We start from the raw sequence: 27,574 nt of genomic DNA on the forward strand, positions 1-27,574 counted from the left end.
CCAAACTTCGTAGCAGCAATGCCAACAGCAAGGTTAGTGGAGATGTAGGCACCAGAGCCCGAACCTCAAGTTCAACTAGATGTGAATCAGCTCTAATGTTGTTGTCACCATATCTTCATCCTTGTTGGCCTAGCCCACTCACCCAGCACAGCCAACCCAACCAGCGGTCAAGAGTATTGAGATGTCTCAGACAGCACAACCAAAGATAGCACAACCGAAGAAGGTTGAGGTGATGGATCAAGGCAATGTATTCCTAAGACAGCAGTTCCGACTCATTCCTACAGAGGTTGGTTGCTCCATTCAGTCACTGAGCAAGGGAGAGGTATCCCGAGGAGTAGTTGCCATTCTAGCACTACAAGAGTTTGGAGTACCACAGTCTGAGGATGCGCCCAGAGATGAGGAGGCTGCACCAGATGTGGACGTGGCCGAACCTCAAGTTCAACTAGATGTGAATCAGCTCTAATGCTGTTGTCACCATATCTTCATCCTTGTTGGCCTAGCCCACTCACCCAACACAACCAACCTAACCAGCGGTCAAGAGTATTGAGATAGCACAACCGGAGAAGGTTGAGGTGATGGATTGAGGCAGTGTATTCCTAAGACAACACTTCCGACTCATTCCTGCAGAGGTTGGTTACTCCATTCAGTCACTGAGGAAGGGAGAGGTATCCCGAGGAGTAGCTGCCATTCTAGCACTACAAGAGTTGGGAGTACCACAGTCTGAGGATGCGCCCAGAGATGAGGAGGCTGCACTGGATGTGGACGTGGCTACCACGGAAGAGGCAGAGATGGAAACAGATATGGAGTAGGATGCCAACACTGAGGACAGAGGGGATTATGGGTCGGATGAGGAGACATGTCGAGCATACATCAAAGCCATGGAGGTTGTGTTAGAGAGAGCTCGAATTGTTGGGCATCAGGCTTTGACCCGTAGGAGGGAGTTGCAGTTGGTCCAAGCCTATATTCGGAGGGTCTATCCAGAGCGTTTTTACTCTTGCTTGGAGGCTAGAGGATGGCCAGCTGTGGAAACACTGGAGATGTTGGCTGATTGGGCTACAAAGCCTGAGTTGGGACCATGCAACACTACTATGGAGAAGCTAGCAAATGAGATAGTAGGGGCATGTAAAGACGTCTATTGTGCTCATAAGCGTGCAGAGGCAGATAGGGAAGCGGAGAGGATTGTAGCTATGAGGTCTACGATAGTTGAGATACAAGCGTGAGAGAAGTTAGTTGCTGAATTGGTTAGCCAACAGGCAGCATGGGCAACTAAGCAAGCAGCCTTGTGAGATAAGGAAAAAGTTGAACAAGGATTGCAAGCAGCCGAACAAGGATTGCAAACAGCCCAGGCCCGAGCCATGGAGGCAGCACTTCTACTGAAGGAGGCAGTGGAAGTTAACACATGGACACAGAAGGACTCACGCATCCGCATTGATCAAGTTTATGAGTTGCGTCGGCAACAAAACACTTTAGGGACGCAAATTCCTCCCTAGTCTATGTTGTTTCTATGTTTGTATGTTGTCTCCTAATTTTGTCAGTCTTTGAGTCGCCAGGAGACAACTTTTCATTTTTGGGGGGGATGATGTTGTCTGGCAAAATAGGTAGTTAGACGGTTACCAGTGTGGACAAGGTTGTGTCATTTCATAAGCACCGTATCGGATATTATAAATGTGGCTTTCACTTATGTATTTGGCATCATTGTTTGGAACATTACTGTTATGTACGGAAGCATTTGATTCATGAATAGTATTTTACTTTGATAAGTTATTATATGTTTCTTTTTTGTTCACCTATAGGCTAAACAATCACAAAATAGACTTTGTGATCATTCAACTATTGCTCGAGGACAAGCAATTTTGGGAAAGGCAAACTGTCATGCCCCACCTAAGATTAGGGCTTTATACCCCAAATCACAAGATTATATGAATGCCGACTCAAAACAGAGATAGCTAAAAATCAGACTGAATATGTTTAAGACCAACCTCGAAATATGATGTCTTTCAACTAAAGAATAAGTTTAACATTTCTGGCCGACTTGGAACGATGGCTGACCCTTATGGAAATAATTAGAAGGAATTTCTTGGCTGACCTCCACCTATAGGCAAATTGATAAATAAAATAATATTTAAAGAGGCTGATCTTTTATGGAAAAATGCCTCTCTTCATAGGTCCAACTAAATAAATAATTAAGAATAACAAATGAAAAATTGAAGAGTTGCATACTTTGCAAGTAAGGCAATGTGCTTCCATTGAAAGACATATCTAGGAAGACAATTCATTTGTGAGGGAAGGAAGAAAAAGGATAATAACAAGCACACAGTCTTAGTACAGCAGACACATGAATACATATTTACAGCAGGCACATGAATACAGCAGATATGAAAGCAGATTATGCAGATCAATAAGGGATCACCACAGGCATCAAATGAACAAGCAATCGTTTCAAAGGCACACGACCTTCCCAAGGAAACAATCATATACAGAAAATCTCTGAGTAAAAGCAGTTACATTCATCCTTCAAGAAGAGAACATCCAGATTAGGTATTTGAAAGCAGCAGACCTCTGATCATTTCAGAACTGTTATAACAAGCATCTTAACAATCTAAATAATTGCTATTGTGGTCTTCATACTGCCTATGCTTTACTTCTCAGCATTTATCCCTTATATACATCTATGTATGATTGGATATAAAATGCGTATGTTTAATGATAAACCTGTTGTAAACCCCAATGATGCAAGGAAGGAGGTCTAATGAAGAGGAAAAAGTATGAGATTGCCATCTAGAAAGGCCACCCTAAGTGGATGTCCATGCTGCCTGCCACTGGGGCCAAGAGGGCAAAGATCCGCTCTTGGGCTTAGACAGGATTATCAAGAAGCCCTGTATTGCAATCTCCTCTCTATGATGGATTATTCACCTTAGGGGACAAGGCATGAATAGGTAAAGCAGGTACAACCACCCCACTAGGTAGACTTACGTGGTAGCCAAGAGGGTGAGTGTCCGCTCTTGGGCTTAGTGCATGATGGCACCAGGTGGACCTATCATGCTCCTTCCTACAAATCCTAATATGTTTTAAAAGTAGGAAGAGATACAGATATTTTCTATAGACTTAAATACTATTACAACTTATTATCTAATCCTAATAATTGAAAGTATATGTGTGTATCCTCGGTTATAGTTGCTGGGTCTACATCCAGACTCATATTGTTTAAAGAAGATTTTTAACTTGGTAAATATATAACTCTAGCCCTAACTTCTTGTGATTGTGATTCTAGGGAAAATTCTAGAGTAAATATTGAAGGGGGCATTATAGAAAAGCACTGACTTAAGCAGAGAGGGAGTTATTCTCCAAAGTTATTTCAGTGTGTTAAACTGCTGCAGACTTCAAGTAATTCAATAATTCTATAAGAGCAAATGTTTGACATAAATCTAAGCTGGTTTCTTAGTGTCCAAAACAATAAAAATCAAATTTAACAGAAACCATTAAGTTAGTGATAAAAAAATAATGACAATTGAGAACGCAAGTTTTACTATAATTTAGATTTTACTATATTTAAGTTTAAAAAAACAATAAAAAACACTAGAGGACCTTACAACTAATTTGGAGCTCCCGAACACAAAGGTGTGTACAAGGGTTTTCCTTCAAGAAATTCATGCTCCAAAGTCTGACAGAAATAAAATTGCTCCAAAAAGCACTTAGTCCTGTGGTTCAAATGTGGAGGAAAAGAGCTAGAAATGGCAGAATAATATCACAAAATAGTACCTCAAACCTATTTACAAACTCTAATGTTTATTAAGAAATGTGCGCACTTAAAATGGCAAGTTCACTAAAGAGTACAATAACTAAGACAGACAGCACGCATGCCAAATGAGGTGTCCTGTAAAATTAGCAACTCACTGGAGTGACATTCAATCGAGTAATTGATCAATCTGTCAAACCATTCCTAACTCCTAATCAATTTAGATAAGACTGTATAAAAGTAATTGCTCAAGACTCAAGTAAATAACTGCAACTAGCTACATGACTTGGGTAAACAGAATGTTCTAGGAATTATCTATAGACATTTGTTATTATACTGGAAAATTAGCTTTGGACTTGCTAAACTAAACAATGGAAATTCTTAAAAATTGCATTTCATACCATTAGAAATGGAAATTTATAGCTTAGAGAGCTTATGGGAAGTGTTAAGCTTACATGAGATATAAATTGTTTGTTCAAAAAGTGAAAGCAAGAACTATAAGCATAAAACCAAGGTGAAACTTCTAGTAGTGAGTATGAAAATACCAATTTTTAGGGAACTTTTCTAGATGATTAGTTAGAAAGGCATATCCTAGTGGACCAGTATAAAGTTGATGAAGGATTAAAAGCAGTTGGGTTAAAGTTGAAGTTTAAGGAAGACGCTCTATGCATTAGGAAACCAGTTTGAAGAGACAGAACAGATCTTTGAGGGGCGGAAAGTATTAACAATGCTAATCTTAATATGTTGGGCATACCTACCAGCAATTACATTGCTAATGCTATCAGTTCATACTGAAAGAAAGGAATCATGAGATGTTCCATAAATAGAGCCAAGTGACGGCAGAAGTCAGTCAGAAAATGAAAAGATGCAAAAACTGATGTGAATCATGAATTTGAACTACTTTTATGCACAAAACAAAGAGTAACGAACCAGCAACCACACAATATGCTAAAAGTATTGTCACGTAGCATAATATTTGGTATGCATGCTACTGCTTCAGCTATTTTTAAAATGCACCTGCCAAATACCCAGATGAAACCTTCCTGCTCTCACAGGAATAACCAATGAGCATCCCATCATTGATGACTTTACATGAGCTGCCACAAATGTCACAACCCCATCGGAACCAACGTCAACAAATACTGAAACAGAAAAGACATTAATAATAAAGAGTTACAAATGAGGCTCAGTAAACCTACCAGGCATGTCATCATACCCTTCATCCAGATGGCGATAATGATTTCCCTAAAAATCAATTAAATTGTATAAGCCACAATTATCTTTGAGGTAGAAAACAAACTGAAAATGTTCTCAAAACAAACTAAACTTAGATCACAATTTTCATATCTATATATTGCTAAGTTGCCGGTTTGGATTCTGGTTCGGATGTGGGTTCAACATTCGGGCTCGAAATTCAATCAAAAAATTTTGGGGCTGGGTTTGGGTTCATCCATACAAGAATTTTATATATATGTATGCATGTATGTGTGTGTAAAAATATGATGCAGCATACCGGTTCATACACTACTATGCTAATCTAAAGCAATTTAGCAAATTCAACTACCACATTTATTAATGATTTGTTCGAATGGCATGACAAAATGTCAAAAATATACCACCATATGAATGTTTCAGTTCAAAACTTTAGTCTTTAAAACAACGTCAACATTACTAATCAGTAATCAGTAATCATTCATAGACTCATATGTGATCAAATATCAATGTATCATAAAAAATCATCAAAGAATTCATCAATATTGGACAGTTGCTGATAAGAAACACAATTAGTGGCACTAGTGTCAGCAGTCTCAACCATAGTCTCAGCCGTAGCCTCAGGATCAGCTCCATTAGTACTATGTATCTCAGCGTCACCATCTTCAATTGCAAGTGCATTGAAGTGGACTTCCAACTCCGCAGCCTCTGGTTTGACATCCCATTGTTTTGCCTCCCCCTTTTTGTACGTATTCTCTTGGTGAGTTCTGAGTCTCAAGTTTGAATGCACAAACAACAAGTTATCTGCTATCTTGGAGTTTAGTCGGCTGCATTTTATCAAGTGGATGAAGGAGTATGTGCTCCAATTCCTCTCAGATGATGATGAACTAGCAATCTATCAAGATTTGCAAACTTACCAACAAGAAACTAGTAATTAGAATCTTAAGATTAAAATACTAACCTGTGATAAAATTTTAATGGCAATGGGCTGCAAGTGTTGGTATTTTTGTCCATGGAAGTACCACCATGTATGAGCATCAACATTGTTCTTGTCTTCAAGAGCGTCAAAACCACAATCATCAGTACTCGCAAAACTCATAAATTCAGACCTTACTGCAGGTCGTAGGTGCTCAAGAAAGAGTCTTCGAAGGGCTACCTTGTACCCTTGAGCAACTTCAGGATCTCTGTATGGGGGAACTCTAGTGGTACTCCCCTTGAGGACCAATTGGCTATAGAATCTAGGGCTCAATGCAAAAGGCAAGTAGATGCAAAGGGGTAGTCATTTTGTTTCATCTCTCTATCATGATTAACTGTAGCTCCTTGAAGAACATTTCATCAGGATCTTGCTCTTTCTCATTTATGATATTTCTAATGTCCTCAATCATGGAGTCAATGCCATCATATACCTCACCCAAGCAAGGCCTATCCATGTCAGTGTATTGATGCTCAATATAGGCTCAGTGATCTTCAAAAGGTACTCAGCACAATCCCACCAAGATTCATTTAGTATCAATCCCCTTATGGAAGTTGCTTTATCACTATTAGATTGCCTCCATATGCTCCAATTAGCACTAGTTACCATTCTAGTCAATGTGTCTTTAACCTTGATAAGGTGCCTCAAAACAATGGTGTTGGAGGCAAAGCGGGTCTCAACAACCTATTTTAAAATCAAAACAATAATAGATTAAAAATTTGAAAACATAGATAGTTTACTAAGTGGCTAGATTTCTAAAACATGTTTAAATTTTAAACAATTCAACTTACCTTCAAGAGCTCCAATTTCGAGTATTGTCTGAATATGGCTTTCATCATATGGTGGTTCGTGACAAACATTTGGATCTATTGTGCCTCTTCATACATTTTTTTATCCACTCAAACTTAGTGCCAATTTTTTGCAGCATTAGGTTGAGTGAGTGTACAACACAAGGTGTCCAAAAATTGTGTTCATACCACTCCTCAACCAATAAGCCAACAGTTCTACAATTCTTCGCCATTGTCGTTTATTACTTGAACAACATTATGAGGGCCAATTTGCTTGACAGCTTGGATTAGGATGTTTGCAATGAAAGGACCATCCTTTACCTCTCCTTCACAATCCACAGCTTTTAAAAACATTGCACCTCTTGTAGACACTGCAAGAACATTCACAAAGGACAGTTCCTTGCATCTTTCCATCCATCTAATACTATTATCACACTTGTTTCTACCCATGCATTCTTGATGGCCAACATTGCATTCTCTACACGTGCCACCTCATAATCCAATAAAGTGGTGCATACCTTCTCATATCCAAGGCCCTTGAACCCTTTTAGAGCCTCATTAATTGCCCTCGCCATATATTGCCGATACGATGAGCGAACAACATTAAATGACAATCCATTTGCATAAACGCGTCTGGCTATTGCTTGATCAGCAATGTCTCTAGCTTCATTTTGGAATGATGATTCCAAGGGTCCCACTACTCTCTTACTTACAATTTGTTGTTGAGGAGGATGCAAGAATGGATGGCCCTCTGCAGGTGGCTCATTAGGAGTGGAAATTGAAGACATAGATAATGCTTTTCCTTTCTTTAAAGGCCTACCACTTTCCAATGGATGTGAAGAATTTTCCCTCCCAATAGCTTCCTCTGCTTGCTTCTGTTCTTGAATATATCTGTTTACAATGTGATTTGGAAGGAAAGTTTTAGGTAGCACACTGTTTACTCTTGGCTTCCCAGTATAAAATTTGACGCCTTTCTGAGGAATAAAGCACAGATGTGCTTTTACTCTACTATAAGATCTACTAAATTCCTCTCTACAATGGCTACAAATCCACACATAACCTCCTCCACCTGGCATCGATCAAATCATTTGCACATGTCTCCAAAGTGGGGAACATCTGTCGATTTTGAAAATGGGGTTATTGGCAACAGATGCACTTGTAGCCATGATAGAATCTACAAAAAAATACACAAAAAATTAAACAAAAAGTTAAAAATAAATAAAGCTAAATATGTACACAAGTTGTCAAACTATAATAGTCTATAATAGATACTTAGCATTTATCAATAAGTTTAGAATGATCTCAAATTTGATTACCAGTTTGATCTCAGTTTGATTAAAGAAATTAGATTGCTATCGAACTATAAGATTAAAGAAATTACTATTAGAATATAAGAGTGGTATCGACTATCAAACTCTGATGTTTTAATAAGTTGCATGCAATTTTTCCTACCTTTTTTAAATCTCTAGAGTTGCAGAAGAAACTGTTGCCTTTGTTAATAGCTATGAATCATGATGCTATCACATACAAAGTGCTTCGAAGCCTCAAGAGTAATCGATGCCTAAGTCTAGAATGAAGGCGAATGAGTGAACACAAACAACTGCAAAATGTAAACGCAAAGCTCCAACACGAACACAAACAACTATAAATGCAAAGCTCTTGCAAACACAAACAATATTATGCGTAATGAGGAATTGTGAATATGGGCGGTATTATGAGAAACTGTCGTTGAATGAGGAAGTGTGGCTGTCGTTTTAAGGTTGGCGTCATTTTGGAGATGAAATATATAATTATAAAATAGCAAATGCCTTTTAAAAACATTAAAAAGTCAAGGCTTTTTTGTCGTCTGCCCAAATTCGGTCAAAATTCAGGTGTCATTCTGCCCAGGCTCTTCCGTTGACTCCTAAATTCGTTATACATCCTCCAACATTCGTCCAAGGTGCGAAATGAAGAATCCGCAGTGAATTCATCAGGCAATGAACGAATGTGAACAAAACTGGAATCGACTTTGACTTTCCTACGAATCAAATGTCCAATTTGCCTAGAAAGGGATGAATTTGGTAACTTAGATATATTGGCATGTCGAAAAGGAATGAAATTAAAACTATACTTTATGAAGAGAAAAAAAGATAAGTTTAAAAGTATTATAATTAATAATTGCAGAAAAAGAAGATAGAGGAGAAAAATCTCTGTTTGGAAACTTGACAGACTTGGTGCAATTTGTGAGTCTCAATTTTCTGAGAAAAACTTGCACATTTTGCAGGTAGACTGACCTGGCAAAAAGATGAAAATAACCCACACAATTTGTCATTTGTATAATTTGTTTTGAGAAAATAATCTCTAATTTCACCTAGCAAAAGATGTTTCAGCATCCATATGACAAAAAGCTCATAGGAAAGGGATTGGAAGATCTAAGGCACCTTGAAAGATTCAAACCAATAAACTATCTTCTTTTTTAAGTTTGGAACTACAAAGCCCAATGTAAATGCTATCCATTTCCCCAACCCTCCTTGTAGGGGTCTGCACTATTTGTTCAACCTTGTCTTTTTACAATTATTTAACCAATCCAAACAAGAACACGATATTGCATCTATAATGGTAGTGTTCTCAGGTTTTCACACCATCACCCCATTGCAAATGGGTAACCCCTCTTTGTTTTATTGTAGGTTAGCTAGTTGCCTTAGGTTTAGAGAGTCAAGTTGAGCAATTCTTCTTGTCAAAGGGTGGAATGTAATGAGGTTAAGAAGAGCAAGACGTCAATAAAGTCTTAGAGCGAAAAGCGAGATCTTCATCAGGGTAAGGACTTCAAGTAAGGGAGGAAACATGAGATCGCTGGATTTTGAACAAGGCATGAGGATAGGGATGAAAATGAACAACTGAGCGACAATTTGGATCACATATGAATCCAACTGAAAATGGAGGTAAAAAGGGCTACCACGAACCTAGTTTCAATAAGAAGATACCAAAGTATGGTTTTGGGAGAAGTAATAATGGGCTAATCTGATTGAGTCAGTCCCCTTTGGACCAGTCCTGAGAACAGGTCGGATTCTGACCAGGTCTCAAGATTCAAAATCCTGAATCTGATGGAAAATATGCCTCTTCCTAAGACAAATTCCTGAGAACCCCAGGTTTTCCGCCCAAGTATAGGAGCAACGTAAGACATAATTTCAACCCTAAGTGATATGCAAGGCCAAATTTGAAGGAGAAAAGATAAGTCCAAAACTTGGAAGGAGATAAGAAAACAGAATGGAGAAAAACATGATGGAAATCAGATATGGGTGAAATTCAGTCAACCATAATACAATTTGGACTGAACAAAACATGAAAAATCACCTTCGTAATTCATATTGAATTGTGGAATGCAAGGTGGGGGAATCATATTGACAAAGTGAGAAGAAGCAAAAAGAGAGGAAAATGCTAAGGGGCAAAATCCTACCCCTTGTCAGGATTCATAATCCTGACACATGCCCAAATCCTGCCCTCTAGTTTGGGCAAGTTTCAAGCAACAAAGGGGGCGAGGTTCAAATGTAAAACTTAGAATGTCAAATGGAAAGAATTGAGTATGACTGAAGGCAGCAACAATGAACTTGTGACTTCAGATCCATGACCAAAAACCATGAAATCAGATCAAAGCTTTGTAGAGGATGAAGAGTTTTGAGGTTAAATTGATTCCAAAGGATGTGTGAAGTTAAAAGGATACAAGGATAATCCTAAGAGGAGGTCAGAATCCGACCACCTCTTGGAATTCTTAATCTCAAGACACATCAAAATTGCCCCAATGCTTGTTCAAAATCCCAACAAATGCCAGAATTCTGCCCTAAATTTGGTGACTTTTCATGTGGAATCCAAGCTCCAAATCAATCCAAATAGAAGAAGATAAAGTCCAAAACTAGATAGCGATGAAATTTGATGGACCAGGGTTAAAATCTTGAATATATGATGAATAAAATTGATTGGAAATGGCTTCAAATCAGTCCCAAATGCAAGGTTACAATGGATAAAACCAATCCTTAAAGGATGTTTGGAGGAGACAAATGAAGATCAAAAGGCAGCTAATGATCGATTAGGAAGATCAAATATCAATCCTGACCAAGGGGTGGGATTTGTCCCCTAGATAGTTTTGACTATAATATCCCTAGCCGGATATTTTCTCAAAACCCTTAATGGAATCACATAAATCTTTAAACAAATATATATTGCAATGTATTTCAGATTTCACTAGCAAAAATCCCAATAAACAACTAGATAAAAGAAGTCCCAAAATATTAATGCATTAAATCTACAGCAGAAATACTATATTTAATTGAAGTTCTTCAATAAATTGACCGAGAAATTCGACTGTGGATGCAATAACTTAAATAGAAAATATGAACCTGGAATACAATGTGAAACACCTCCGCGATGTATCCAACTGGCAACAGGTTTCCATTCACTATCCAAGCTTGAGAGTTTCCGTCCTCTCACCTACTAAAAGTTGAAGCTTAAAAATAACTCTCCAAGAGAGAAAATGAAATATGTTGCTAATGAGTGCCTTCTTCCCTTTTAAGAACAAATAGGTGACTCTCCCATTCTCCTTTCTATTTCTTTGTCCTTTTAAAAATGATACTTTTCCCCCACTTAAGCAAGTAAATTGTCCACGGATAATAAAGTGACTAACAATATGAGCTTAAGTTATAAAGTCCCTTATAATAAATTTATGTTAACCTAGAAAACCCCTTCCCATATCGGAAACGTTTCGGGAACTTGGGGATAGCTAGAGGACGTCCCTACCCTGTCCCCCTTTTCTGAAAATTCCAAGGAGATGTCCGAGAAACTTGGGGACTTTGGGAAAAAAAATTGGGGACATCTATACGTCCTGGGGACGGTTGGGGATGCCTTGGAAGTCCCCGGGACAGATGGGCATCCCCAATTTCATAGACAACATATTTTTCTTTTATAAAACATTTTCTTTATTAATTTTGAAGTGGGCCCCCCCTTCCAAGTTCACATTTTCTGTTTGGTAGTTAATTCCTACTATTTGGGGCCCTCTAATTAGTATTTGACAACATTGTGTTAAGAATCATGGAGTTAATATTGTTGTTAAGATATGGTTTAAGAGCACACAATTATACTAAGAGAGGGGTGAATCAGTATATTATCAACTTTGCCAATTTAAAACTTTAATCCAAACAGTAACTTCGAATACTGAAATTAATAATTATGCACATGAACACAAAGATACATTGTTTTATATGGAAACCCAATGCAGGAGAAAACCACGACAAGTAATTGCTTTATATAAACTTGTACTTCTACAATGCTTTGTAGCCTTCAACCTACTATAGGCTCCAACTCCCATGTTTATGAGCACCGACTCGCTGGAAGCTCCAACTCCCACACTTCACAGGCTCCGACCTATTGGAAGCACCTACTCCCGCTGTTGTCTTCATGAGCACCGGCCCAGTATGCACAAACTTCTTTTCCAGCTTGGCTATATTGCATACTCAATTGATGATGGACATTATAGCATATTTACTTCTCTTTATATCGACTTTGAAATCTTTTATCTTTGCAAGTACACATTTTTCTTTTCTTCCTTAAATCAGCCTCAAATCAAAATTATTTTCTGATTATATCTTTCCTCTTACTCTTTGCTCTTTTTGCTTATCAATACATATCTTAAATTAAAAATCTAAATATAAGTATTTTATTATACTTTTATTTCCTTATCAAAAGCTGACTGCTCGCCCCTTATTTCACTGCTCTGCTCTTATTCTTCATTTCAGCACATTTCTTCAACTTCTCACACACTTCTTAAATGATATTTTAATCCCTCGTATATATCTTTTACGTGACTGTTCAAGGAAGGATAATGAATCTTCATTTATAACTGTTCGGCATCATGCATTAGTTATTATTTGATTAATATCACTGCATAAGATAAATAGATTAGTTAAGTTGATTTCAAGGCATTTATTCCTGCCATAGAACTTTAACACATTACTTTTTGGGTTTTGGAATTTGGATACATTTCATTTGTTATACATACGCTGTTGACACTAGTGGTTCCATCTTTGTCTTTATATATATTAACGCTGCTTTTCATCTGTTCAACACTTGCTAATCATATAGTCTTACGCACAGAACACTCCATCTATTATTTTTACCCTATTTGTTTGCCGGTGTAATTAATTGAGTCATCATCCAAGGTATTGATGTACTCGCTGCTTTGAAACATAATTCTATTGCACCGTCTTTTATCGCTGCAATTATTTTTAATTGTATTATTCCTGCATACAGAGAAGACAAACTGAAGTCCATAATCGTCTCCTTGTTCAAACGCAATCACTAATTTATTCTTTTTTGTGACTTGCGTGGCTTCCAGATTTTCAAAAGTCACCGACCATAGATATCTGACGGGGATCCTGCCTTATCGGCATCTTGGAAATGCACTATCTATTGCTGACATGACTTGGATAAAAATCTTTTTCCATCTAAACATTTTAATCTCTCTAATAACCGCTGAAGACCCCGACTGCTTGTTTTATATATGACTCGTACAATCGCTATCTTTTGCATTCCCAACGTGGTATTTTTCATTCATCATAATCGCTGTTGTCATTTATCCATACTTCTGCGCTTGAATATTTTTGTCGCTGTATATAAGACTTCAAATAATTCTGCTACTTCTCAGAACTGACGGCAGTTTGGAGGTTCACACTGTGTTTGACAGTCTTTTTTACATTTGTCACAGTCTTATTGAATGTTCGTCAAAGTTTATTATCAGGTCACTCCCGACAGTATGGGTATTCATCTATGTTGGACTTTGTTTCAAATATCGCCACTTTCTACATACTGTTGACTGCTGTTATGATGTATTTGATTCAAGGTTTTTAGTTTGATTGTTTGAACCATAAATAGTCGCTGATGACACGATCAAACAAATACACTCATCACAGACTTGCACAGTTTTTGTTGCCCATGTGCTATTCCATTAATTACTGCTTGGTCTATGTTTGTTTCCAAATAAATGTTATAAAGCACAACCGTCAATACTGTTTGAAAACAATAATAGCTTTGAATATAGAGTGTGTGACTTCTAATATATATCATTACTTTGCTGTCTTCCATCAAATGCTCATTCTATCGTGTAGTCATATAGTCCTTGAGCCTTTTTATTATTCTTTATGTGCTACTGGCTGCTCTGTAAATCTGAAACTTGTTCCCACATCGTAGCTTTGGCTTCTTGTATTTTCGAACTATTGACATCGATGATGTTAACACTAGTAGTTTTGTACATCCCCCATGAACTCCTTTGATCTCAATGACAATACTTCCATCAATGATGAATATTGGAATTTGCATCAAGATACCATCTTACTACAACAAATCTATATCATGATCATAACTGTATAGAGGACCTTTTTGTATTAATGTCAGCCCACATACAATGAGTTGGAACTTTAATTTCAGAAGTAAATGATACAAGTGTGTTTCAATTTGGAAAGTTGGTTATTGTTCTTGTTGCTATTGAAAATGAATTCTAAATTACATTGTTGAGTATATTTCAAATTTTTATGTTATTATTCTAATATTGCATGTACGTTGACAATAATTCCAAATTATGGGCATGGTTTATCCATGTCTTCGTATAGATGTAATGCAAATTTTCCTATATATTTTATATTTTCCCCCTATATATATAGTCGTCCCCATTTTTTGCCCCCCCACCCAAAATCAGCAACAAAATTACAGGCATTAAAATCTATAATCAGATGGATTCGGATATGCATGTGTGATAACTCATCGGAAAGGTCTCAACCAAACGCTCCTAGTCCAATTTTGAAATGCCAAGAATGTTGAGCCTACTAACTTACTAGAAATAATAAGCACCTGGAAACCCCATTGAAACAACTCAAATTAGCCCACAACCCAATTCACCTAGGCCAAATTTCGCTTTGATCATATAGAAAACCTAGTTTTCGTGTGGGCCAAGGCAAAATGGGCTAATGGCGTTGTTGGAACCCTATATTTTTGCAAATTTAGAGTTTCAAATCCATTAAAGAAAAAGAAATTTATCTACGAGTAAGCAATTTGCAAAGAATTGATACCAGATATATATATATATATAAGTGCATGGTTTCCCTTGAGTTCAAAATGATGTACTAGATGAAGAATATTATCATGAAACCAATCTTGAAGAACATGACAAATAGATGGTTTCTGGGTAAGTATGTATTCATAACATCTCCAAGTACAATTTCCTAAAACACTAATTTCTTTATGTTTGAATATTTTACTATAAAGAATGCATTTCTTTAAAAATATTGCTTGATTTGTTTAGTTGAGATGATCACTGTTATGCATTCATCAATTTTAAATCTTTTATTTCTTCAAGTATTCATTGAAAAGATATCAGTGCATATGCCTGATTTTTAATGCATTTACGAGTCCAAAATAGACATTTTCTTAAATGTTGCATTAAATATTCTAAATCCTCTCCATGATTATATTAAATGTTTGATAAACTTATAATAGAAAATAAATTAGAAATAGTGTTTTTCTCTCACAAATATCTGATTTTTCAAAAGAAGATATATTTGTGATACAAAATTTTATTTCTTATATAATAGAGTGGAACCCATTTCTAATCTAATTTCTATACATTGCTTATTATTATGATTTGACTCCATCATATAAGTTGGCTTTTTCACACAGCAATCTCACTACTTCGCAATGACTTGAGAGAAGATGATGCAAAGTAGCCAATTAGGTAATCTCTCTTTAAATAAAAAGTTGAAGCTGGCCTACCATGGATAGAGTTCGAATTATCCATCAACTTCAATGATGAGCGATGTGTAATCTTAGACTGAGCCCCTACGTGATTACACAAACATTTGTTCCCACTTTGCATCATGGGGGATATGTTAATATTGATGATCAGTCACTGTCATTTCACATAATCTCATTTCAAGCTCCTTCATATAAGAAATGCGCAGAGAAGCATCACATACCCTTATTATTGCCAAGCATATCACATTTATTTGATAGTTATTTGCATTTGTGGTGTTTGGGGCCTATGCCGAAGTATGGTTAATGTGGAAGGCAGAAGCTATGGAAAAACACCAAGAATGGGCATCTTACAATCTTAAAATAAGAATAGCAAAGCTCTAAGATTGCCTTGTCATAGAGTGAAATCCATGAAGACTGCGATATGGAGAATCATGCACTGAGTCAAAAGATTAACAGTTTAAACAACAGTGGTCTATCAATGGAGCAATTATGTTCCAGTGTTTTCTATTCTTTCATATACCATGACCATGCACTCACAGTCTTCAATGGGAGAGTTTCAGAACAGATCAATAAGTATTTGTTAGTATCATTGGAAAATACAAACTTGTACTGATGAAATGATGCACAGAGAGACAAATTGGTGCCAGTATTATACTCATGGCCCGAATTCATTGCGTTGCCTGGCTGTGAATGAGGAAATTGTGCTTAACATTAAGCATCGAGATTGGAAGTGTGTTCATTTGTCTATCAACACTCCTAATCATAAATTTTGATACTTTTGAAATGCAATTTGTGCATTGTATTCACAGATGCTTTCACAGTTAAGCCTGAATGGTATTGGAAAGAGGCTTAGGAATCTTCATTATTGATTATACCTTTTTGATGAAGAATGAATCAAAAAGAGGTGCTAGGTATAATGGCCAAAGTATCTGAGCAAATCTACAAGAAGATTTTGGTTCTTTAGAGTTAACATTTGATAATCTAAGATCAAGCACCAAATCCACTAATCAGATTGTATCATTCAAATACAATTTTGAGTGTAAAGAAGCAACAATGCTATTGTGGGTGTTGAATGTTAGAATAATGGCGGATTGAAGTGATCTCTGGTTGGAGATAATAGTATAAAACATCTTTACCTCCAAGATTCCATGCAACAACTCTAACCTTTTGTTTGCTATAACGGATAGCAAATTAAACAGGGCCTCCGAAATTGCAAAATCGCATGAGCAAAATATTTACCCTTCCGAAGTGGCGATAACAGGTATGTCATTACAAATGTAATTAATTTTAATGTTCAATTTTATTTATTTTCACCTAAATAAAGAAGCTTTATTGCAATTGAATTATATTCTTTTTTATATCAAATATCAAGAGTTAATAGAGCTTTAAAAGGAAGTTTGGTATGATATTTCCTATCTCTATTTTAAAATGTTACTGGATATATTTTCTTGACAAAGAATTTTTCAAATATTATAGAAACTTTTCTAATGTTCTCTTTTGTGCGATAAACACTAATCCTAATCTCGATAAATTGGAGGAGGTTGTTCAAGTGACTTTTGAAAATGCGAGATCGGAGAGCATGTCATTAACAATTTGCAAAATCACCATATTGCAAGGCAAGTTTAATAATCACCTCAAAAATGCAAGAGGTAAGAGATGACCAAAGGTAAAGTGTTTTCAAAACTTGTTTTGATTGATTTACTCTCTTTAATTTACAAAGAAGGAAATCTTTGTTGCTCTCATTTGTTGTTTATATAGAATATTTTAAAAATAAAAATGCAATTAATGACCTTAAAGGTATCTTACTCTTTTCATTTGTATTTGGAATAAAGATACTTGCAAATTGAATTTCATAAGGTATTTCCAAATACCCAAAATAAATCTTCAAAGATTTATTTACAAAGTTTACCTTTCTATAAAAAATATATCCATATATGATAATATTTTGGGGAATAGAGTATTGAGGAATTATATCCCAAAATATTATTCAATATGTCAAATGAAGTATTAACGCTTTTACCTTTGATTCATAAATATTCTCTTTAAATAAACCCTAATATATTTTGTCCGAGCATGTACAGGGTATTCGCAAATTTCTGCAAGTAATTTGTTTATCAAAGCATGGAACTATTCGAGAGATCAAAACATCATTGCAAAGCTTAAATGAATCATCAATAATTAATCATTTTCTCGAAATCCATGGATGTGACTGTAGACACCCAAAAATTGGCAAAGACCTAAATCACGTAGTTCCGATCAATCAGTGCAAATTAGAGAGAAAATCAAAAGAAACACAACAAACTTTCGAATCAAAAAATTACATTAGGTCATTAATCATCTATCAAATTAATAAGAGACCTAAATCAACATCAAAAGAGGAGAAAAACAATTCAAAATCATAAAATGAAATTCAAAAAATGAGAGGGAAAAGACAAACTTTTGAAAATAAATGTAACTTTTATTAAATCAATAAATCCATTTATTCTCACAAAATGAAAATCCTCTTTTTATATAAAGAATTAAAAGAAACCCAAATTTAGTGTAGAATGCAAATGGACTGACGACAAACTAAACTAAACCCAAGATATCATCATTAGAATGTAATCTCTACGAGCGTCTCATGTTTCCCTAACTACAACTGCTAAAATAGCTCTTAGACCAGCATCTTAGTGACAGTTCTAGAATTGAAGAATGCTTAAAATGCAGATCTATGATGGATACATGCAAGATCTATGATTGAAATGTAGATTATATGCTATCAAAATGAATATGCAATGAACTAACAAGTGATAAATGATGTTAAATAACACAAAATAATGCTAAAATGCTATGAAAATGCTACAATGAGAATGCTAAAATGATGAATCAAAATGTGTCTATAGTGCAAATGCCTAAAACTTGGGTCCTTTTGCTCTTGAATTCTCCTTCTATTTATAGGATTTTAGAAGGGGTTGGGGTAAAAATTTGGGTTTTACCTTTCACTTGGTGAATAGAAGTGAAATTGAAATTGTCTCATGAGAGACAAAAAGAGGAGCTCAAAAGTCTTGATTGGGTGACTTTTATTTCAACTAAAATGTCTCATGAGAGACAAGAGGAAGAGCCCAAAAGTCATGATTTATAGCTAAATGTGGCTTTTATTTTCAACAAAAATGTTTCATGAGAGACAAAAGGAGGAGCCCAAAAAGTCATGACTTGTGGCTAATTATGGCTTTTATTTTCAACAAAAATGTCTTGTGAGAGACAAGAGAAGGAGCCCAAAAAATCATGATTTGTGGTTAAATATGACTTTTATTTTCAACAAAAATGTCTCATGAGAGACAAGAGGAGCCCAAAAAGTCATGCTTTGTGGCTAAATATGACTTTTATTTTCAACAAAAATGTCTCATGAGAGACAAGAGGAGGAGCCCAAAAAGTCATGATTTGTGGCTAAATATGACTTTTATTTTCAACAAAAATATCTCATGAGAGACAAGAGGAGCCGCCCAAAAAATCATGATTTGTGGCTAAATATGACTTCTATTTTCAACAAAAATGTCTCATGTGAGACAAAAGGAGCCGCCCAAAAAGTCATGATTTATGGCTACATTTGGATTTCTTTTAATTCTTTATATAAAAGGAGGATTTTCATTTTTTGAGAATAAATGGATTATTGATTTAATAAAAGTTCCATTTATTCTCAAAAGTTTGTCTTTTCCCTCTCCTTTTTTAAATTTCATTTTATGATTTTGAATTGTTTTTCTCTTTTGAAGTTGATTTAGATCTTATTAATTTGATAGATGATTAATGACCTAATGTAATCATTTGATTCGAAAGTTTGTCGTGTTTCTTTTGATTTTCTCTTTAATTTGCACTGATTGATTGGATCTACATGATTTAGGTCTTTGCCAATTTTTGGGTGTCTACAGTAGTATGTTATGATAACAAGTCCAGCTATTGATAAGATTAGCACCTTTCAATAGCTCCCCTCTAAATATGTACATGAGTGAAAGATCGTCACCTTTCATGACATAATCACAACAACATCATGTAGTAACTCACATGATATCCACCATGAACTAAGTCAGAAAGTGGACCCACCATAGCTGCTACTAGAGAGTGGAACAAGGGGTTTCACCTCAGACTTCTTTCTTATAAAGGAGAGCGCATTACAAAGAATTTCTTTTCGAACTTCTCCTCATAGAGAAGATATCATCCACAAAGGATTGCATCTCAAAATTTCTCCCTCTAAACATCAATCCTGGGAAGTCAAATCCTCTAGTTACTTCCTCAAAAACTCTTCACCCAAGGATGCCTGTCGAACTCACTCTAAATCTAATATCAATATTTTGATATTCTAGTGATAAGTCAATACTTCGTCATTATATACGTAGGAGTAGGCCCATCAAAATCATGCAATCACACACGTATTTGTAGACTCCCTTTGAGTATCAATCTTCTAAGCTCCTACGTTGCTTTAGAAGAAGTGTCGTACTCCCTCTTAATGTAGAAGAATCTCATAATCTCAATCATCAAGGATATTTGCTTCAAGAGCCTCTTTTTATCCATCTTGATCATTAGGGTCTTTGGACCTACTGTCATTAAATTGAGTCTGCACAATATTAGGTAGCATATGTAAAGTACCAAACTTCTTTTCATATAAGAATATCCTCAAACATAAAGAAAAGATCAAGGCAAATAACCCTTATAATATGTATATAATTACAAAAAATATATAAAAGATAAAAATACTTATCTGCACATGAAGATTCAAAAATTGTCTTTTTAGATTATTTGAGAATGAAATATCTCCCCTCTAAATAAGGTTTAAGTGGGAATGGAACATTGACTATTATTCCCCCCACAATGTAAAATTTCCACTCATTCTTATATTGTTGAACAATTTTGTATCAAATATGACAACTCTTCTCTAAGTTCCAACTTGTTTTTTATCCATTGAAGGTCCAAACATTCATTTTGCTCAAAAGTAGAAGCGAACATGTCCTTCCATTTTCTCAAACTCATCCACAATATGCCAATATCTTGATTGAGTATGGTTGTGCCACATAGACTCTACAACTCATACGTCGAGTTTCATTTATCAAAGAAAGACTCATAGATAGTTCAAATGAATTCTTAAAAACTTCATTAACGTCTCACAACTCAATTTCCTTTGTTCATGCAAAGGTATTTGTTAGATGTTTTGAGATATCCTATATTGTGCATCACATAAGATCATCATCATTTATCACGGGGCAAGCCCATTAACATCACATAGTCATGAGGTATATTCATGAACCACAATCATCTTAACTGCTACAATTTATTGATCACTGAAGAATCCATCTCAACATAGTTTACCCCCTCTCAATCAATATGATCAAGATCACCAAAACTTGATTGAATCATATCCTCTATTTTATCACTCTTTCAAGGTTGCCTCTAATGAAATGTCAGGCTCCCTCTAAATCTCAATCTCCCCCCATCCAGCAGTAACACTTCTCGGAGTAAAGGATCAAGGCACATACCTCTCTTGAATTTAAATATAAATTAATTAGAATGTTAGTAATTTAACTCATGCTTATTGCTAACAATAACATAAATAATTTTATCATAGCTCTTTAATTTATATTTCCAATAAAGGAAATAAGAAAACATAATATTCAATCTTTACCTTTCATACTCCCATAATGAATCTCTTATATTTAACAAAATTATAAATTGTCATCATTTCCTTACACTATCAAATATCTACCATAATATTTTAATAATGCAAGGAATTAAAATATATATAATTACCTTGGACTATTTAACATATCATAATTATGTTCAAGTTAAATAAGAAAAAACATTTATGAACATACCTCTTGAATTTAGATTAAAGATGCATTGAATATGTTATTACCCGCTCAATGCTCATATGCATGCACTTCGGGCAACATCTTTACTTTTCAATAGTTTTGCCCATCCTTACATATCACCTTTACCTTTTCTTTATTTCACATTATAGTCTAGCTCATACTGAGTCACCTTTCCAGGTGTCATGCTAGGAAAGAATTTGTATGGTGACTTATTTGTCACCTTGACATACCCTTTGATTATCAGGTCACCAATTTGCGCCATTACATATACCATTGCTTTTAATCTATGTATTTTCCACCCTCTTACAAGATATCATATTGGTCTCCTCAATCTTTTATATCGAACTTCATTGAATCGGTACGTGAAAGCTTATCTTTATATCACCATAAACCCTTGTTTTAATATCTTTGAAGGTTTCATGATTGATGGTGATCTTGCCTAAACTCACTTTACACGGTTTATATGTTGAACGCTCACTTATTCATTGGTATGGTCCGCTACATGTGGTTTTGAAATACTAAATAAATTATACTCACCCATATTTAGATTGAATGCAAATGTCACGTAATCTCTTCTTCATACGGTTCTTTCCTGTGATCCGTCTTTCTATCCTTATGGGTTTGCTGCATATGGTTAAGGGTCTTTGTTCTTCCTTTTCAATCGATTAATGATAGTATATATAATTCCCTATATTATGTACGTCCATATGCAATATCCTTTGTGATGTTGAGCTACTATTTCCTTTTGCAGTTTATCATGGTGTTGCATATGCTTCATACTCTTGTGTAGCTTTAATCTTGTTACAGTAATTGCTGAAGGTATTACGAATGGTGTAACTACTATGTTTGCTGACTGGGTGTCATTTCTTCAATTTGATTGTTAATTGGTCCATGTCCAACCCCTCATCTCCATGACATGGAATATTTTATTTGTAACTAGAATAAATAGTAGCTCGCAGTTTGTGGTCACAACACGACACATCATTTGGATCTCAATTCGCAGCAATATTTTGATAATTCCTGCCAATTCAGTAGCTTGATTTTTGAATAATTCTTTCTAAATGTTTTCTTCCCATCTTCAATGCCATCCTTTGACTTGGCGATGATTGGGGTAATTTTTGTCTTTTCTTGAGGATGCAAGATAGAATCTATAACAATCGCATATCCATAGATTCCATCATTCACAAAATTCAATCTATATCAAGTTTATTTGACACTTCCGAAATAATATCATATGAATTTGTTTTAGTGCTATGTGTAATATCGATGAAGTCAGAGTATACATTCAGTAGACAACATGTTTAAAAATAGAAACTTCGAACACAAACAAAATGAAGATAAATTTATGTTTCGACAAGCTCTCTAAGTCTCATGTTATTCATACCAGATTAACATGATACTCAGAAACCCAATAAATATTTTGCAAACACCGATAACATACATAAGTACCTCTACTGTTATAATACAATGTTCAAGATTTGTTATGTTATCGACACGCTCCTTCCTTTATGGTATCGTGTGATCCGATCTGAAATAATTAGAATCATAAATGTTGAATACTCATAATGATATGTATGAAATCAGATGCCATTATAAGTTCAACTTGTCACTCACCAATTATTCCATTTTAAAACAACACATCCAACTATCACTGCATAAATTTCTAATATAGTTGTTGCTTCTCTTTATGAAATGTATTTACTTTCTTCTCCATCACTTGCTTTATATTTGTAGCCTTTTCATACCATGTTAAGTAACATGGATCGTTTCTGCAAATGTAATTATATTGTCATTGTTATAGATATTTTCCAAATGCAAATTTGAGGACTCAAATATGAGAGGAGACATGTCTCATGAAGAGACATGTCTTTATAGTTAAACATCATTAGTTAGTATATTAAAAATATAAATAACCACATGTTATATGTGTGTGTGTGTGTGTGTGTGTGTGTGTGTTAGATGTAATTTATACATTATATATAATAATATATATAAAATAATATTTATCTAATGATGATTTACCATCAATAATGAAACTCATGATCATATCAATCTCACTATAACTGCAAACTTAATTGTCCTCTTGGATGCAAAACTATTGCTTGATAGATTGAACTTCATGAATACTCTTGATTATCATATATTTTCATATTGTGTTATGGTATTTGTCTAATTGGTCTCCTTTAGTTGGGATTTAATTCATTTAGACTAGGGTTTCAAGTTCTAAGTTCTATGTCCAATGGTTGATGGTTTGACCAGCTGTCTCCATAAGAGTTTGATGATAAGTTCTTGCAGTATTGACTCCATTTGCACAATTGGACCTAGGGATTGGTCTTTATTGATTCATTTAAATTTGCAATTGAATGCTAGTGTGGTTCATTACCTTAATCATCTGCATATCATTCATCCATTTTCATCCTCATCTCCAATCACTGTTTAAAATCATTTCAAAAGCATTCCCAAAACATTCAAAGTATTCAGTTCTACATTTGATTTCTCCTTAAGAAAGTTATTGCCCACTCAAGAGCATCAATTTCAAGTTTGCATTGGTGATTTTTATCCTCTAAAAGAGTTGAGATATAATGTACAACCACCTAAGTCTAGTAGAACCTGAAGTGTGGAGGTCGGTAATTGTGTTTCGACCTTCTTCATTGAGCAAAATTGTGTTGATTTCCTAGCATCGAGTAGGCAAGGCTTCTAGGTTTTCAACCAACAATTTTGTGTACAAGAAGCGCAAAAAAACTCACTGGCTAGGAAAGGGGACATGGCAATCCTCCCTTCCTAAAGATTGCTTGCCCCCAAGCAATCTGCATCTATAAGCTGGAACCAAATGCCTGAATCCCAGATCTACCTCGAAGGTGATAGTTTGTCCAACTGATGCACTACACTGGTGTAAACATTGCTAACCCCAAAGTCATAAAACAACAAAACATGAACCCACACGTCAATCAACTAGATATCTGACATCCAAAACATCTCATGTGTATACTCGATCGGGACAACATGCCATGCACTACTATCATAAAAGGAAATGCTTGCTACTCAACTGAGTACCTCTCTCCAACTATGACTGTACATACCTCTAATATTACAAGGTGGGGGGAACTCAACAATATACCAATCTTCATCAAGACTAGAATGCAACAAATCACTCCTCCCAACTCCTTGATTCATAACCATCCATGTGCATGCTCTACTTGGATCCCAAGCAAAGACTTGTGTGGTGTCTCTGATATTAAAATATAGCTCCTGTAATACCTGCCCTAGTGGAGATGATAGTTCTTGTCCAGGTGACAATCACCAGGCCATCATGCTAGAAATGGTGGGGCAATCTGATAGTACATGTCACAAGAATGAACATATCAGTTGAGAGTAACTCAAAAAGCCAACCTATCATACCTCCATCAATAGTGCAAGTATATATGTCATACTTGTTGATGTGTGTTTTACGACCCACCAAATAGTAGAACAAAATACTGAAATATCTTAACCTCTCTTGAACAAACTATTGTGTATGCTAAGATTGCTAGAAGATCATACGATGACTTCAAGGTTCCTTCAACGACAGGTCTTGACCCTAGATAAGCTTGGTGGTTGATGTGATTTGTTGATGATCACAAGAGGCCTCACATATGTTTATTCAGATTTGTTTCAAGCCATACTAGATATCAGAAATATTTGAAGGTTTTGCAATGAAGTGCTTTTTTTTTGGGATTTTCACAAAATATGCGGAAATGAAATGGGATAGGTTTTAGGAGTTCTATTCAGATCCTAATGGTAGTGATGACAACAGATGGTATTCCGGTGGACAAATTCTTTAATTTACCAAACTCCACTTCACCAAGTTATACTAGAACTACGCGTGAATTGTACAATCTTCAAGGGTTATGCCAAATATTTTCATACCACCACGTACACCATCATAAAGAACAATGTATATGAATGAGAGAAGTTAAACATATGTAGAAAGGGGTTCAGGTTAATGTCAAAAGTATGAACCAAAGCAATTCATCAATACACCATCATCTTCTCCATTGCAATCACAACACTTTAACTAACCTAAACTTAATCTAAGGGAATTTAAGAGAACAAGCAAGCACCGAGACACATCAAGTATTCACCAAGCTTCAATGAAAATTCCATCACCTCAACAGCTCATAGCAAAGATCTCATAAAGTGCTCCTTCGCAAATGAGAAGTGAGGCTTTTATATAGGTCCTCAATTACAATGAATGGCTTAGATGATCACAATAACCGATGACCCAGATCATGCCACATCAGCCCTAATTAGGATTAGGGTAAAGAAAAGGAATCTATATTAATGCAATAAGGAATCCACTACTATAGTGGGTAATAAATGCCCAGTATGCAATGTTTGTTCAAGAAGGGAGTGGGTGGAATAAATGACAACTAAGAAGACCCACTATGCATTAAATGCATCTATCCTTGATTCTATTGCTTGAAGACATGGAATAGATCCAACACCATCTCCAACTCTTCTATACTGATTCTTGGTGCCAACTCTTGCTTGAAATCTAGAACTTTAACTACTCTTCTTGCCTTGCCTAAACTTTCCTGCCAATCAGGTAGCAAGTCTTGAGTGGTGTGCATGGTTTTCAAGAAGATGAGAAGTTCTCAAAATCATCTCTTTCAAAAATATTCAACTGAAAGAACTTTTCCAGCTTGACTTTCAAATTGTCCATTGTCATTTCATCATCTACCAATCTCTGTGATAACAAGGATGCAACCGTATTGGACACCCCCTGCTTGATGTTTACGACCACCTTTTTCCATCGAGCGGATTCCTTGGTGAAGCTATGATACATTTCCTTAGCTATAATCACTGCACTGTACCATCAAAGGAAATCATAGACATCCCCTTCACTAATAACTTGGACCATTGACCAATGCCTGCTTTGGGGTCTCCATCAGATTTTGAATATCTGAAATCATTTCATTTTGGTAAATATGCTCATCTTCCCATGATTCCTCCATGAATTGATACTGGAGAGTATAACTAATGCTTTAGTATGCACTTCACCAATTCTTTCACATGTTTGAAGGCTTCTTCCTAAATTCTTTCAACCCAAGTCTTTACATCTTGAGCAGTCCACTTGATCCTTGTCAATATCATCTACTGCTTTAGATGAAACACCTGTTGGAGGGACAAATAATGGACCTTCCTCTCTTGCTGGACAAGGCATGTTGTTGATGTACTAACACGAGGCTTTGATTTCTCTTTTTTGTTTCTGGTATCCTTCTTCCATCTTCTTCGATCTATCTTTCAAAGCCTAATTAGAGTCATCAAATTCTTCTATGATTTGCTCCAAGGACGACCCTTGTCAACTATAGGAGTTGCAATTTGCAAAAATTGGACCCAAATTCTCTCCTCTAACAACCTTAGTGAATCTTTTTGCTTTCCCTTGCTCTTCAGATTGATATTCTTGGTCCAAAATTTTTTGTAATTCAATTGCCGGATCAACCTCCTTTTGTTGACTTCTGAATTTGTTTCTTTAACCACTCTAGAATAGGTAAACTCTGGTCTCCTAGGATCAGCAATTATTCTTTCCTTTGGACCAATTGAGAGTTGATCTCCTCTTCACCTCCTAGACTATCCATCATTACTTCAGGAGCGGAAACTTCTACAATTGGAATCTACATCACTGCTACAAGAGCTTTTTCCTCTTCTGGACCAGCCTCAACCTCCATCGTTTCTTGCTCTAAGATTGCACAAAGACTTTCCTCTATAGCTCTACCTTGATCTCTTTCTCTCACTTGCAGAGATTTTTCATAGGCATATATACTCAGTCTGTAATGTATTGGCCTAGCCAAATTTTCTTCTCGCTCAAATCTCCTTATGATTGTTTCTACTTCTTTCCTTTCAAATGTTTCTATCTCTAGACCACCAGGAGTGCAACTCGGAGAAGAGAGAATATTTCAAGATTTATGCTTCTTCTGTTGAGGCTCTTGGACATCTATCTCACTCTTAAGATTTTTTTCTTAAGAGCTAACTCTTTCCCTTTCCTACTTTCTACACCCTCTAATAGAGTTTCTCTTTATTCAATACTCCCTTTAGATATCTGCACTGGTCATTCATCCTTGAGTGCTCGATGGCCAATTAATCTATATGTAAATCCATTTGTTGACACCACTAGTTTAGAGAGGTTACGCTCAATCCACAACTTTGTAAAATCCAAGGCTAGCTTTGAAAGTGATGCAAAGCATCATACAAACCAACCGATCAATAAGTAGGATCG

The 27,574-nt window shown here is 35.7% G+C and overlaps 1 protein-coding gene across 1 annotated transcript in view; it reads right to left on the reverse strand.

The window, feature by feature from the left end:
• The window catches only part of LOC149562118 (uncharacterized), a 171,431-nt gene that overhangs the window by 28,489 nt on the left and 115,368 nt on the right, over positions 1-27,574 (reverse strand). The window contains exons 6-7 of the mRNA XM_089825660.1: positions 4,936-4,981; positions 4,754-4,833 (exon numbers count right to left, since the gene is read on the reverse strand). Coding sequence (XP_089681786.1) covers positions 4,754-4,833; positions 4,936-4,981 — 126 coding nt within the window. The remainder of the gene's footprint in view (positions 1-4,753; positions 4,834-4,935; positions 4,982-27,574) is intronic.

The sequence above is a fragment of the Cupressus sempervirens genome, chromosome 4, assembly GCF_028749045.1.
Source record: "Cupressus sempervirens isolate cs-2001-9-10 chromosome 4, ASM2874904v1, whole genome shotgun sequence".
In the NCBI taxonomy this organism is placed as follows: Eukaryota; Viridiplantae; Streptophyta; class Pinopsida; order Cupressales; family Cupressaceae; genus Cupressus; species Cupressus sempervirens.